This window comes from Myxine glutinosa, chromosome 8, assembly GCF_964187855.1.
Source record: "Myxine glutinosa chromosome 8, kmMyxGlut1.1, whole genome shotgun sequence".
In the NCBI taxonomy this organism is placed as follows: domain Eukaryota; kingdom Metazoa; phylum Chordata; class Myxini; order Myxiniformes; family Myxinidae; genus Myxine; species Myxine glutinosa.
Window position 1 is genome coordinate 166,687,239 of NC_136268.1, and position 12,598 is coordinate 166,699,836.

Here is a 12,598-nt window from a genome sequence, read left to right on the forward strand (position 1 = left end):
CACCCCTTAAGTCCCTTTCGACCCATTAGTTTAGACCTTAACACCATTTAGACCCCGTACACCCTTCAGACAGATTAGACAGCTTGGACCCTTAACCATTTAGACCTGTACACCACTTGGAAATTTTTTCTTGGAAATAAATTACAAATAAATAATATCAACAATATTACAAATGAATTTAAACAAAATAAATGTTTGCATTATGATTGTTGTAAATCATGACAACACAGAAACTCAAATTCAGTCAGGTGATTACTCTCAGTTTAAAAACCAGGCTCTGTGGCGATGTGTGGTGAGGCGAGCGTAGCGAGCCGAGACACACGAGTCCTGTAATAATTGAAGGGTAGAAGTGTAAACTGCAATGATTGGACTTGTTTGTATCAGACCAGGTTGGCAGGCTTATGATTCCACCTTGTGGGTTATTAATGAGCCAGCTGGGTCTTTAACAAACAATTAATCATGTCAATTTTACTAAGACTCGCTTGACCTCCTGAAGATTACAATGCAAACCCTTAATATTGGTGCATCAGCTGAATTTGAATCCACGGGCAGTGCGTTCCCAGTTCAGCGTTCTCACAAACAGGTGACCACTGTAAAACACAATGTAATTACCTGTTTTCTGATAACACTCACCGTGGTCAGTTCACAGGGCCTTGCTCCATGCTGAAGTAAGGCATTGATTACAAGTGTGTGCCCCTGCTGAGCAGCTTGGTGCAGAGGAGTGTAACCGCTCTGTCCATGGGTGTTGCGATTCGCACAAAGGAAAGATAATTCACACAGGTAGGTACATACCAATAAAGGAAATGGTGTGAAATCATCTGGGTTACATGCGAGCACATAAAATGCATCAAACTATATAAATCCATAATATTATTTTGTAAATATAAAACATTTGATTGATTTGATCAATTAAATCAGTGTTGTGATAGTTACGTATGCCAGAGATGTTTTTTAAAATTCCTGATAATTTCACAATGAATGTGAGGAGTATGGGGCCTACCTTGGTCCTGCAGTTGATCCTTGCAGCATTGCGCAGAAGGACATTTACCATCTTGATGTTGCCATAATGACATGCCACATGCAGTGGGGTGTACCCCATCTATAGGAAAACGCATTTTATTCAAGTTAGGCCCATAGTGATAACATTTTGAGAATCAATATATGATGGTTCCCTCATAGTAGGGGAACTATGAGGATGTGTCAAGATTGTACCTTTGTTACAGCATTTCCATCAACTTTGTACTTGAAAAGTACTTCAGCAACACCAATACCGTCCTCCTGTGCTGCTAGGTGCAATGGAGTGAGCCCCCCCTTGGGAAAATAAAATAACATGCCAACAACAAAAGATTAACAGGAATATTAACAGTTTCTGCTTTCTGAAAGGAAAGCTATCGATATCCCATCACAGATTTATAAAATTTGATTAGGGCCTGGTGGATAGGGGAAAGGATAAATGAGGTTGGGCAGAAAGAAGGGAAAGCAGAGCAATGAATGAGGACAGTGATCGATGCCACAGAGGAGGAAAGAGCGAGGAAGAGCCAAAAATTCCACAAGTTTGCATCTTTAATCTGTAGATGGCAACTTAGCAAATTAATGCCAGGACGAATGTTAAAACACTCTTGAACATGAGGCAAATCATTTAAATCTTCAGGTTTCAATAATGCCAGGCATGGTCGAAGCCCTCACCTTCGTGGTGAGACCAGGGTTGGATCTCCGAGCAAGGAGAAGTGCCACCACTTCAGCATGACCCTCCAGCGAAGCAAGATGTATTGGTGCAACACCCTGCTGGGTAAGCACGCTGCTGTCGGCACCTGCTGCCAGCATGGCCCGTACAGCTTCCACCTGGTTTTTCTTGGAAGCAATGTGAAGTGGCGTGTACCCATTCTGGAATACATGAAAGCACGATAAATCAAAATGGCTAACCTCGTGATTCATCGTTTCTGTGGTATGTCTTATCCTGTAGAGCCTCTTACTAATCTTTGTAATGTTGATGTGTCCCTTTACATGTGAGTTTCACAGAGCCGTCAACCCAAACTTGCATGAAGGAGGGACAATATTGTTACGTGTATGGGCGCAGTCAATGAAATACCTTAGTCGAGATAGAATTGTGTTGGTTTAACGTGCTACGAGTGTCGCGAAAAAGAAGAATCTTGATGTATCTAAGTTGGACGAATGTCCGGGTAAGAGCGTTTATGTGTCTTCGTATGAGGGGAAAAGTAGTGTTATTTAGATAGGGTCCATAAGGATAACTTCCCCAGTGTGTGCTTGCCCTCCTGTGGTCTTCCCTCCATCTTTATTACAAAGTAAAATCCATGCCAAGAACGCTTCATTCACCCACAACACCGGCAGAGCTCGCAAAACCCCAACATTTGCCTCTCGGCAAAGGAACCCCACCCAGCCGAGCATTCCTGAAGGACGGCTAGGCTCCGCCTCGGAGGACCGGAATTTACAGGCTATGCCCCGAGCTTCATAATTGGGCGTCAATAATGGCCGTGAGGCCACTCCCCGAAGGACGATTGGTTGGGACGATTCGACGGCGCTGGGCGATTGGTCAAAAGGATGACGTCATCGAGACGCTAGAGAGGAAAAGAAAAGGGGCCGCGATTTTCTCTCTCTCTCTTGGCCCTGGTTGCGCTGGTGAACAATCGCATTCTGTCTCAATCCTCTCTTGGTCCCGGCAGTGTTGGCGAGCGGTCGCATTGATAACTCTCTTTCCCTGTGCCCTCGGCGGAGGCGGCTGTGCTTGGAGCAGTGCGCACTAGCGAAGCAAGTGGTGGGAGCCCGGTGAGCGTGTCTTTCGGAGGAGGAAGGACTTTGGCCGCCACCCCGCGGGCCGGTGGCTACTACGGGTGCAACTGCGCGCCGACTTGTGCGGTTCCCACATGGTGGTTCAAAGACCGGTCGAGGACGCCAGGCTGAGTACCGGCCTACGCACCACACAACATTTGATTTTATTTCTCCCTGTGTCTGCATACTGTTATGGATTCAGCCCTCGTTATGGTTGTTGTTATCATTGTTGGTTCTAGATATTATGCTTATTGTGACTTAAGGGAAAGAGTTGTGGTGGTTAAAAGATTTAAAAGCACTCCGGGTAAAATGTGGCTGGAAATCCGGATCGTGACCGGAAGAGGTGGAGCAAAGAGGGAGAGGGAGGCGAGGAGATCGTGAAACAGACGTTGTTGTTGAAGCTCCGGCCCGAGCGTTCGACGTACCGTGCGAGTGAACTTTGCGTCCTTGAAGGGAAGTTCGGGCGATAAGAAATACCGCCGGAGTGCGTGGAGCCTGTGTCATCGGGTATTCTCATTGAGGTTCCGGAGGATCCGGGCCTCAAAGCCCGGGTTGGAGTGAAAGCCGTCCGCCATCTTCGCCACGCGAGCAACCGGCAGTGAACAGGTTTTTTGTCGTGTCGGCTGGGCATTATTCCCCGGGGGGGGGGGCTTGCCGGGGGGGGGGGTTGCCATTATTCCCCGGGGGACTTCTGCGACTCATGGGGACTGACACAATCTGTCAATTTCCCGACCCGGATCTCAGTCAATGGAGTAGCTTCTCTTCTAGACTTGTTTTGACTAACTTCCCTGCAAATGTCTGCTGCTCTTCTTCTGCTCCAATCGGTTCTTCTGATCATGTGCTTGTTAAAGTGGACATCTCTCTGGCCATTCTCAGAGAGCCTCCTCAGCGCCGACGAGTCTGGCATTTTACTCAGGCCGACTGGTACGGTCTTCAAGCAGCCATCAATCATCTGGACTGGTCTCCCATCTCTACTGCGTCTGACATCAATTCTTCCTGGGAATTCTTCAAAAGTAAACTGCTCTCTCATGCACAGATTTATCCCATCTCATCTTCAGTTGTCTTACCCTTCCTCCCGTCCATGGTACACTGAATCTTGTGGTGAGGCAGATCGGGGAAGATAAAAGTTTTTTTTTGTTTTTTTTGTGTACAAGATCGAGGCTCGTGTAAAAGCTAACATTAACCGAATAAAAACAAACTGACACAAAAAACATATGATGATGGGAGCGGGGGACAAGCTGGGGAGAGAGAGGGAAGCACACAAGTACAACAGTAGAGAACAGGGACATCGGGAGATCTGTAGGAGGGAGTGGGCTTGGGGGAAGGAGGCATGGGAGAGGGATGGGAGAGGTACAAAACACATGGACACTGCTAGGACTTCCAGGAAAGAAGTTGGTATTTCAAAAAAAGTGGATCTGGGGTAAATTAACGGGGGTAGAAAAGATCAAGGTTTTGGATGGGGGAAGATAAGAGATGGTGGTGAACAGCTGTTTTAAAGACCTGGAGGGAGGAGGGGGATTGAAGAGAGTGAGGGAGTTTGTTCCAGAGGTGGGAGTAAAGAGGAATGAAGGAGTGTAGGTGAGCAGAGAGTCTTGATTTTGAAAATTTCACCATAAGAGGGTTGCTGGCAGATTTTGTGCGACCTGAAGGAATATTTGGGGGACAGAGCACAGAGAGAGCTGGGGGGGCAAGGCCGGATAGGAGTCGGTAGAAGACAGAAAGACCAACTACCTGCCTGCGGTGAATAAGTGAAAGGCCCTCAGAGTTAGCTTCATCGCAGGAGATTCCAATGATTCTGAAAGCTTTGGTTTCAACAGCGTGAAGACGAGCTAGGTGTGAGGCAGGAGCACCAGCCCAGAGGGGAGGACAGTATTCCATTGAGCTGCGGATGAAAGCCTTGTATGTGGTGAGGAGCTCAGGAGCTCAGGTGAGGAGCTCAGTTGCCCTGAAACAACTTGCCTTCACCTCTTGGAAGGCTAATCCAACTGAAGGCAATCTCAAATCCTTCGACTAAGCTCGGAACAAGTGTGTCTACCCTCAGGAGTGCCAGGAAACAATATCTCTCCACTCTCAAGATTGAACTCTCAAACCTGTCTCCCTCCTCCAAATCCTGGCGGGGTCTGGTAAAATCTTTTTCTGGTGTTTGTTCCCCCTCCATCCTTCATTGGAACCCACACCCAGCCAGCTGGCATGAATGACAATTGAAGTCGCCACATATGGGGAAGAGAGAGTTGGGATGAGTGGATAGAAATTGGTCGATGTTGTCAGACAGGGAGATGTAAATGGAGTCTTCACTGTTTGGTGAACAGTACAACACACATATGAACAAAAGGTCGGAGCAGAGAGGAAGCCTTAGCTAGCGGTATTCATGGGGTTTGGGAGGTGGAAGAGCAGTACACGGAGAGTGAGGAAAAGAGTTTTTATGTACAGTGAAACTCCACCTCCAGGCCGAGGCTCAGGTCTATCATACCAGAGGAGGGAGTAACCAGGGAGATATACTGAGGAGTGAGGGACATATTGAAGGAGGACAGTTTCTGTTAAGCAGATCAGGCCTTGTTTGTCAAAAGCAACCTGTATGTTGAGATCAATCAGGTTTGAGCGAATGCCCCGGATGTTTGCGGTTCATACTATTAAGGAGGAGCGAGGAGGAGCATCGGATAAAAGAGAGGGGGAGTAGGGAGAATTGTTGACAGTGTGTCGGGGATTGCAGAAGAGCTATGAGAAAGATAAATATGAGGAGGACAAAACGTTAGATGGTGAATTTGAGGAGGGGGGGGGGGGTGAGCTAAGTAGAAGATTGGAGGAGGTGGAGGAAAGAGTTGGAAGAGAGAGGAAGGAGGGAGGAGGGGTGAGAGGGGAGATTTGTAGAAGAGTGGTGAGTGGGGAGTTTTGAAGAGGAGGGGGATGTGGGAAGTTTGAAGTGGAGGAGGAGGCGGAAGGTAGTGAAGGAGTCAAGGGAGGGACATAGATTGGGATGCTGGTGTGTTTTACAAAATGAACGAATAATTTAATACAAACATCCATTGCAAGTTGGGGATCTTGAAATTTTCAAGTCGGACAAACGATTGAAAACGTTAGAGTTGGGATGATACAAAGGCGAGTTCAGAGAACGTATAAATGAGGCAGTGTATGTGATGGTGTGGTTGAAGGATGCATTTGAAAACCAACTTTTGAAGTGGAAAAAGAAGAGCGAATTATTAATAGATTAGAGAATTCAACACGGGATAAAAAGGAAATTTTAACATTTTTCACGGCACCGTAAAGACCATCAAGGTAAGACGTGGAGGTGCATATAAGCAGTTGGTAGGTACAGCGAGAGCGATTACCTTTTCAAGTTTTTTATTTTAATTATTATTATTGAGGGTGTGGCAGAAGAAGAAGAGAGAAGAGTAAAGCAAAAGCTTGAAGAAATTTTTTTTGAACTGGTTAGTGAATACGGTCACGATCAGTGGGAATGCAGAGTGGAAAACAGCAAAAATCGAGGAGAGGCTGGAAGTGGAAGTGGAGGAAGTAGGGTGGTCGGTGGAGGTGAAAGGGAATTTTTTTTTTTTAAGACACTAAACAGGGGTTATAGTTTGGAGGATTTGAAGGAGAAATAATGTGACCGGAGAGAAAACAAAAAGGCTGAAGGAAGTAGGGAGAAAAGATAATAAAAACACAATTGTGGTCTCAAACTAGGAAAATCTAGGCCGTAAAAAACCGACACGAAAAGTCTGACGAATACTTTCAAATTTGAACAAGTTTTAAAACAAAAACCAAACTAGAAGCATACAACAAACACAGAGACAGCAAACTAAACAGCAAAAACTCCACAAAACTATGGGGAGTACTTATCTTTGAGGAATTCGGCAGGGTCCAAAAACGGCCAACCAAGCTCAAGGAACAGGAAACCAGAAGTCAAAAAAAAGGCCTTGGAAAAAAATGCCATGATAAAGCTATCTTAACATGGATATACACCTCAACACGCAACCCCATTTGCAGGGAAAACCCCCTTGGGGGAGGGGGCAAGTTAATTCGCTACAACCTTCATTGTGTGACCTTTAGTCCTCCTGTCAAGTTTGGTTGAGATTGGATAATAACGACCAAATGCATTGTGGTCAAAAATTGTAAGACAGACAGACAGACAGACACCAAATTGCAGGATGTGACGTTCACCACGTATTGTGAGCAGGTGTATCCCCAGTTTAATAGCCCGTCCAAGTGTCAGCACATCGTTGATTTAATACAAGTTCTAAAGGAATTTAGTGGCTATGGGACCGACACACAAATCCATTGTCCTGCCGACGAAGCACCAGTCTGACAGTTTCTAGTCCGATCGAGAATGGTCAAGAACAAGTACATTTTGAAGCTGAGCCACAATGTCAGACATACATCTGCAGCATTTGTTAGATTTTTTTTCTTTTTTGTCAGTTATGGTTGCTGAGGGTGTTATGGTTGTATGACTTTCTTATTCTTTTTTTGGAGGGGGGGAGGGAGGAAAAGGTGGGAGGGGAGGAGGAATGGGTCAGGGGAGGATGTTCGGCTATAAAAAAAATCTGGACAAAGCAACCCAGGAAAGAAAGTTCTGAGCATGCCCTCAACCATTGTTATGATCTAAAGTAAATGTAATGCTCACATACACACGGATACATGCGTGCGCACACATTAAGACACAAAAATGAAGAAAGAATGTTGATTTAATGATGAGTCAATGTTGCTTCAAACTCACCTTGGCCACAGAGTGAGGAGATGCTCTTTTTCCCAGCAGCAGTAAAGCCAAATTCTCGTGGTCGTAGTGAGTGGCGATGTGCATCGGGGTCAGGTTATTCTGTGGTGGAAAAATATAGAAAAGGCGTTGAGAGGAACGATTTGTTCTGCTTACTTGTTTGAAAACAACGCAGCAAAAGATGCGTTTGAGTAAAAGGGTGCCGACGTATGCGTCGAATGGGACATTTGGACTACATTTTCCAGCCTGTCTACCATACACCAAATAAGAAATGAACATCTGTTTTGTGGCAATAACATAGTACTACCACAATAGTCAGGTTCACCATGTTAACAAATATAATTTCGTTCAGAATTATGGAAGATTAGCAAACCTGTACATTTTTGGAATCATCAGAACATGGAGAATCCGAAAATCAATGTTAGCATTTGCACAGACACCTGCATGGCCGCCATTTTGGATTTTCAAAATGGCCACCATAAAATACATATTTTGCGCTGTCTCGGCTTCTAGTCAACCTAGAAACTTAATTAAATATGCTAATCCTATGTTTTCTAGGTCAAGGAATCCAATAAAGGCCTCAAAATAGTGCTCAGGATTATTATATTATAGAAAAGCAACAAACAAAGGTAATTGACAACCATTGTCTTTATATTTGTGATATATATGATATTGCAAGTCCTTTAAAGTTATAGGTATGGGTTTATAAAGCAAGAAAGCAGCCTTGTTATTGTCAGATTGAACTTTAAGTCCTATACACAGGATCTACTAGGTCTATACCGTTCAGGATTATGCTTTTACAGATCTTCATCACTGTCCTGAGTGTCATCTGGAAAGTCCTAAAAGTGAAGCAAGTGTTAGGATTAGAAGTCTAATGATCCCACCAATGATTTTCTTGGCCCAGAAAACATAGGATTAGCATATTTAAATAAGATTTTAGGTTGACTAGAAGCCGAGATAGTGCAAATTATGTATTTTATGGTGGCCATTTTGAAAATCCAAAATGGCGGCCATGCAGGTGTCTATGCAAATGCCAACATTAATTTTTGGATTCCTCATGCTCTGAATATTCCAAAGATGTATAGATTTGCTAATATCCAAAAATTTTGAACGAAAAAACATAGTGAACCTGACTACAAGGCAATACAAGTACAGATACATTCAAAGTACACCGCCCCCTTGCCAAATAATTAAATATCCTGCAACGCGGCATTGCCGGGGCGCCTCCGGCACCCGGCAATACCGCAGTGCAGCTCATAGAGGCTGCATTGGGAGGGAGAGATGTACGCTAATTGATCAATTAATTGTATAATTAAAATCAATAAAAGATTATCACAAAATATTTTCTTAATCAATTGACTAATAGCATAACTAAACCACTAGTGCTTCATCCGAAGACGTATCTTTTAGAAATTTAATCAAATAAGTCATTAATAAAAAATTAAATAATTAATTGATTAATCAATAAATAATTAATCAATAAATAATTAAGCAATTAATTGATTAATAAATGAATCAAAAATATCCTTGATAGCCACATCACTTGGTCACTGTCATGTCCAAATATTAGCTTCCCAGCTCAAAAGGTGCCTGAGATATTGACCAAATGAGAAAGAAAATAAATGAATGATTAATAATGAAAATAAATAAATAATCATTAAAAAATTAAATTATTAATCAATTCGGTCACAGAACACATAAACCACCACCATTTCATCAGAATGTGTAACTGAAAAAAAAATAAAAAATTTAGTAATTGATCGAATAATTAAATAATTATTCAATTGATTGATTAATCAATAAATCAACAATATCCTTGATAGCCACATCACTTGGTCACTCATGTCCAAATATTAGCTTCTGAGCTCAAAATGTGCCTGAGATATTGGCCAAATGAGAAAGAAAATAAATAAATGATTAATAATGAAAATAAATAAATAATAATCATTAAAAAATTAAATTACTAATCAATTTGGTCAGAGAACACATAAACCACCACCATTTCATCAGAATCTGTAACTTTAAAAAAAAAAAAATTGGTCATTAATCGAATAATTAAATAATTAATCGATTAATTGATTAATTAATAAATCAAAAATAGCCTTTGCAGCCAAATCACCTGGTCATTGGCATGTCCAAATATCAGCTTCCTAACTCAAAAGGTGCCTGCGTTAATGGTCAGAAGAGAAAGGAAATTTAATTAATTAAATAAGTACTTAATTAATCGCTAATAATTAAATAACTCTTCAATTTATTGATTAATCAAAAAACAAAAAATACCGTTTTTGACAAAGGACTTGCTCACTATTGTGCCGAAATTTCAGCTTCCTAGCTCAAAGGATGGCTGAGATATCGTCCGGACAACCAAGAAAACAAGAAAACAAACAACGAGAGTGAAAACTGAGTACTCCCTTTCAGCGTGCGTCACTGCCGAGCCCCCTTCGGTGCCCAGCAATGACGATTTGCAATGCCTGGAGATGGCATAGGAAAGGTGCGGTGCACAATAAATCATTTGTCAGCTGGAGGATTCAATCATTTGTTTATGAAATAGGTGAAAAATAGTACGTAAAAAATATATAATTAACAGTGTCGTATGGAAAGCAAAAAAACATGTTCTTGAAAAAATAATAATTTGGCTCCAAAACCCTGAGTTGCACGTGAAACTTTCATTGAAACTCATTTCAAACTTTAACCTACTGTATATACCAAAGAAGAGTTAGATATACCTATACTGTCAAAAACATTGTTAATGAACAAGTAAACAAGACAAGTACACATACATTCAAAGTACACCGCCCCATGCCAAATAATTAAATATGCTGCAGCGCGGCATTGCCGGGGCGCCTCTGGCGCCCGGCAATACCGCAGTACAGCTCATTGAGGCTCCATTGGGAGGGAGAGGTGTACACTAATTGATTGATTAATTGTATAATTAAAATCAATAAAAGATTATCACAAAATATTTTCATAATCAATTGGCTAATCGCATAACTAAACCAGTAGTGCTTCATCCGAAGATGTATCTTTTAGAAATTTAATTAAAGAAGTCATTTATAAAAAATTAAATAATTAATTGATTACTCAATAAATAATTAATCGATTAATCAATAAATACTTAATAGATGAAATGATTAATCAATAAATCAAAAATATCCTTGATAGCCACATCACTTGGTCACTCATGCCCAAATATTAGCTTCCCAGCTCAAAAGGTGCCTGAGATATTGGCCAAATGAGAAAGAAAATAAATAAATGATTAATAATGAAAATAAATAAATAATAATCATAAAAAAATTAAATTATTAATCAATTTGGTCAGAGAACACATAAACTACCACTATTTCATCAGAATCTGTAACTTTAAAAAAAAAAAATTTTTTGTCATTAATCGAATAATTAAATAATTAATCGATTAATTGATTAATTAATAAATCAAAAATATCCTTTGCAGCCAAATCACCTGGTCATTGGCATGTCCAAATATCAGCTTCCTAACTCAAAAGGTGCCTGAGTTAATAATGGTCAGAAGAGAAATGAAATTTAATTAATTAAATAAGTACTTAATTAAACGCTAATAATTAAATAACTCCTCAATTAATTGATTATTCAAAAAACAAAAAATACCGTATTTGACAAAGGACTTGCTCACTACTGTGCCGAAATTTCAGCTTCCTAGCTCAAAGGATGGCTGAGATATCGCCCGGACAACCAAGAAAACAAACAAACAAGAAAACAAGAAACCAGAGTGAAAACTGAGTACTCTCTTTCAGCGTGCGTCACTGCCGAGCCCCCTTTGGTGCCCGGCAATGACGATTTGCAATGCCTGGAGATGGCATAGGAAAGGAGCGGTGTACAATAAACATTTGCGAGAAAAAATGTGTCGTACGGGATATATTTGAAAAATATCAGCTTTTGCACTTTAACAGTGGTCAAAACAGTCAGTTTATCTGACTGAGGCAAGCGCGAGGCAAGCAGACAGGATGACCTCCTCCGGCTCACGCATAGCTTCCTCTGCCTCCGAAGGACAACACAGCCGCCAAAACCTCCTCCTTTCCACTTGCAAAATTCCCAAAAAGCACCAAAAGCTTTCACAGATCTCCTCACAGGCACCCACACAGGCAAAATGTGACCACCCACGACCAACGCCAGGACCAAGAGGGTGAGTCAAACTGTGACCGCCTGCCACGAAGCCCAGGACAGAGAGCAAAATGGCAGACGCTTCACCTTTTATTTTCCCTGTTCTATCTAGGTCCCTCTGACGTCTTACGCTCACTCCAATCACCGAGCGCCGTCGAATTGTCCCAACCAATCGTCTTTCGGCACGTGGCCTCATGGCCACTCTTGACACCCATCGAGAAGATTCGGCTGGGCGAGGTCGGAGTGTCTGGGTACCATCGGCGATTATGTTGTTTTAATTATGTGCCAAGTGCATGGCTGGTCGAGTGAGTTTTAAAAAACAAAGGGAAAAATCACAGAGGTATTTACACACTGGGAACTTATCCTTATGCCCTACCTAATTAGCATAGCTCCACCCCTCGTATGGAGACACATTACGCTTACATGGAAATTCGGCCCTAACTTAAATACATGAAGGTTTATTCTTCATTACATTCGGGGCACGCTAATCTATGCAATTCTATCTGGACCAAGGTATTTTATTACCTTCCCCCACACACGTAGCACAGCCTTCCCCAGCCCCCCCCCCCCAACCCCATCCCCTCCCCTGGAATCATAGCTCCTGCAAGGTTCACTGCAGGCATTACCATTCCAGCCTGAACACTCAGCGACTCACACTTAATTAGCCTATGAAATAAATTAGGAGGGGCTGTGGGAAGCGAGCCGTAGCTAAATTACCTATTCTCCTTTACATTCTACACCCCTTAACAACATTTCAAATATTTACACCGTTGAGTCCTCGCTCAATTCCTGGGGCAGGTAGAAAAATGGTCAACACATCAGAACCTACCTTACCCACAAAACCTTAATAAAATTCAAGTGCAGAACGTTTGTACAAACCCTGGGTCCCTCTAAAGACCACGTCCCCCGGTGGATGCCACAAAGCCCAACGTTACCTGCCTAATTATCCCAATTTACCAAAATTTCCAC

General features: G+C 42.2%; 1 protein-coding gene across 1 annotated transcript in view; it reads right to left on the reverse strand.

Moving 5' to 3' along the window:
• The window catches only part of LOC137433066 (ankyrin-3), a 482,046-nt gene that overhangs the window by 150,815 nt on the left and 318,633 nt on the right, over positions 1-12,598 (reverse strand). Inside the window, exons 16-20 of the mRNA XM_078784014.1 lie at positions 7,496-7,594; positions 1,687-1,884; positions 1,213-1,311; positions 1,001-1,099; positions 634-732 (exon numbers count right to left, since the gene is read on the reverse strand). Of these exons, the coding sequence (XP_078640140.1) occupies positions 634-732; positions 1,001-1,099; positions 1,213-1,311; positions 1,687-1,884; positions 7,496-7,594 (594 nt within the window). The remainder of the gene's footprint in view (positions 1-633; positions 733-1,000; positions 1,100-1,212; positions 1,312-1,686; positions 1,885-7,495; positions 7,595-12,598) is intronic.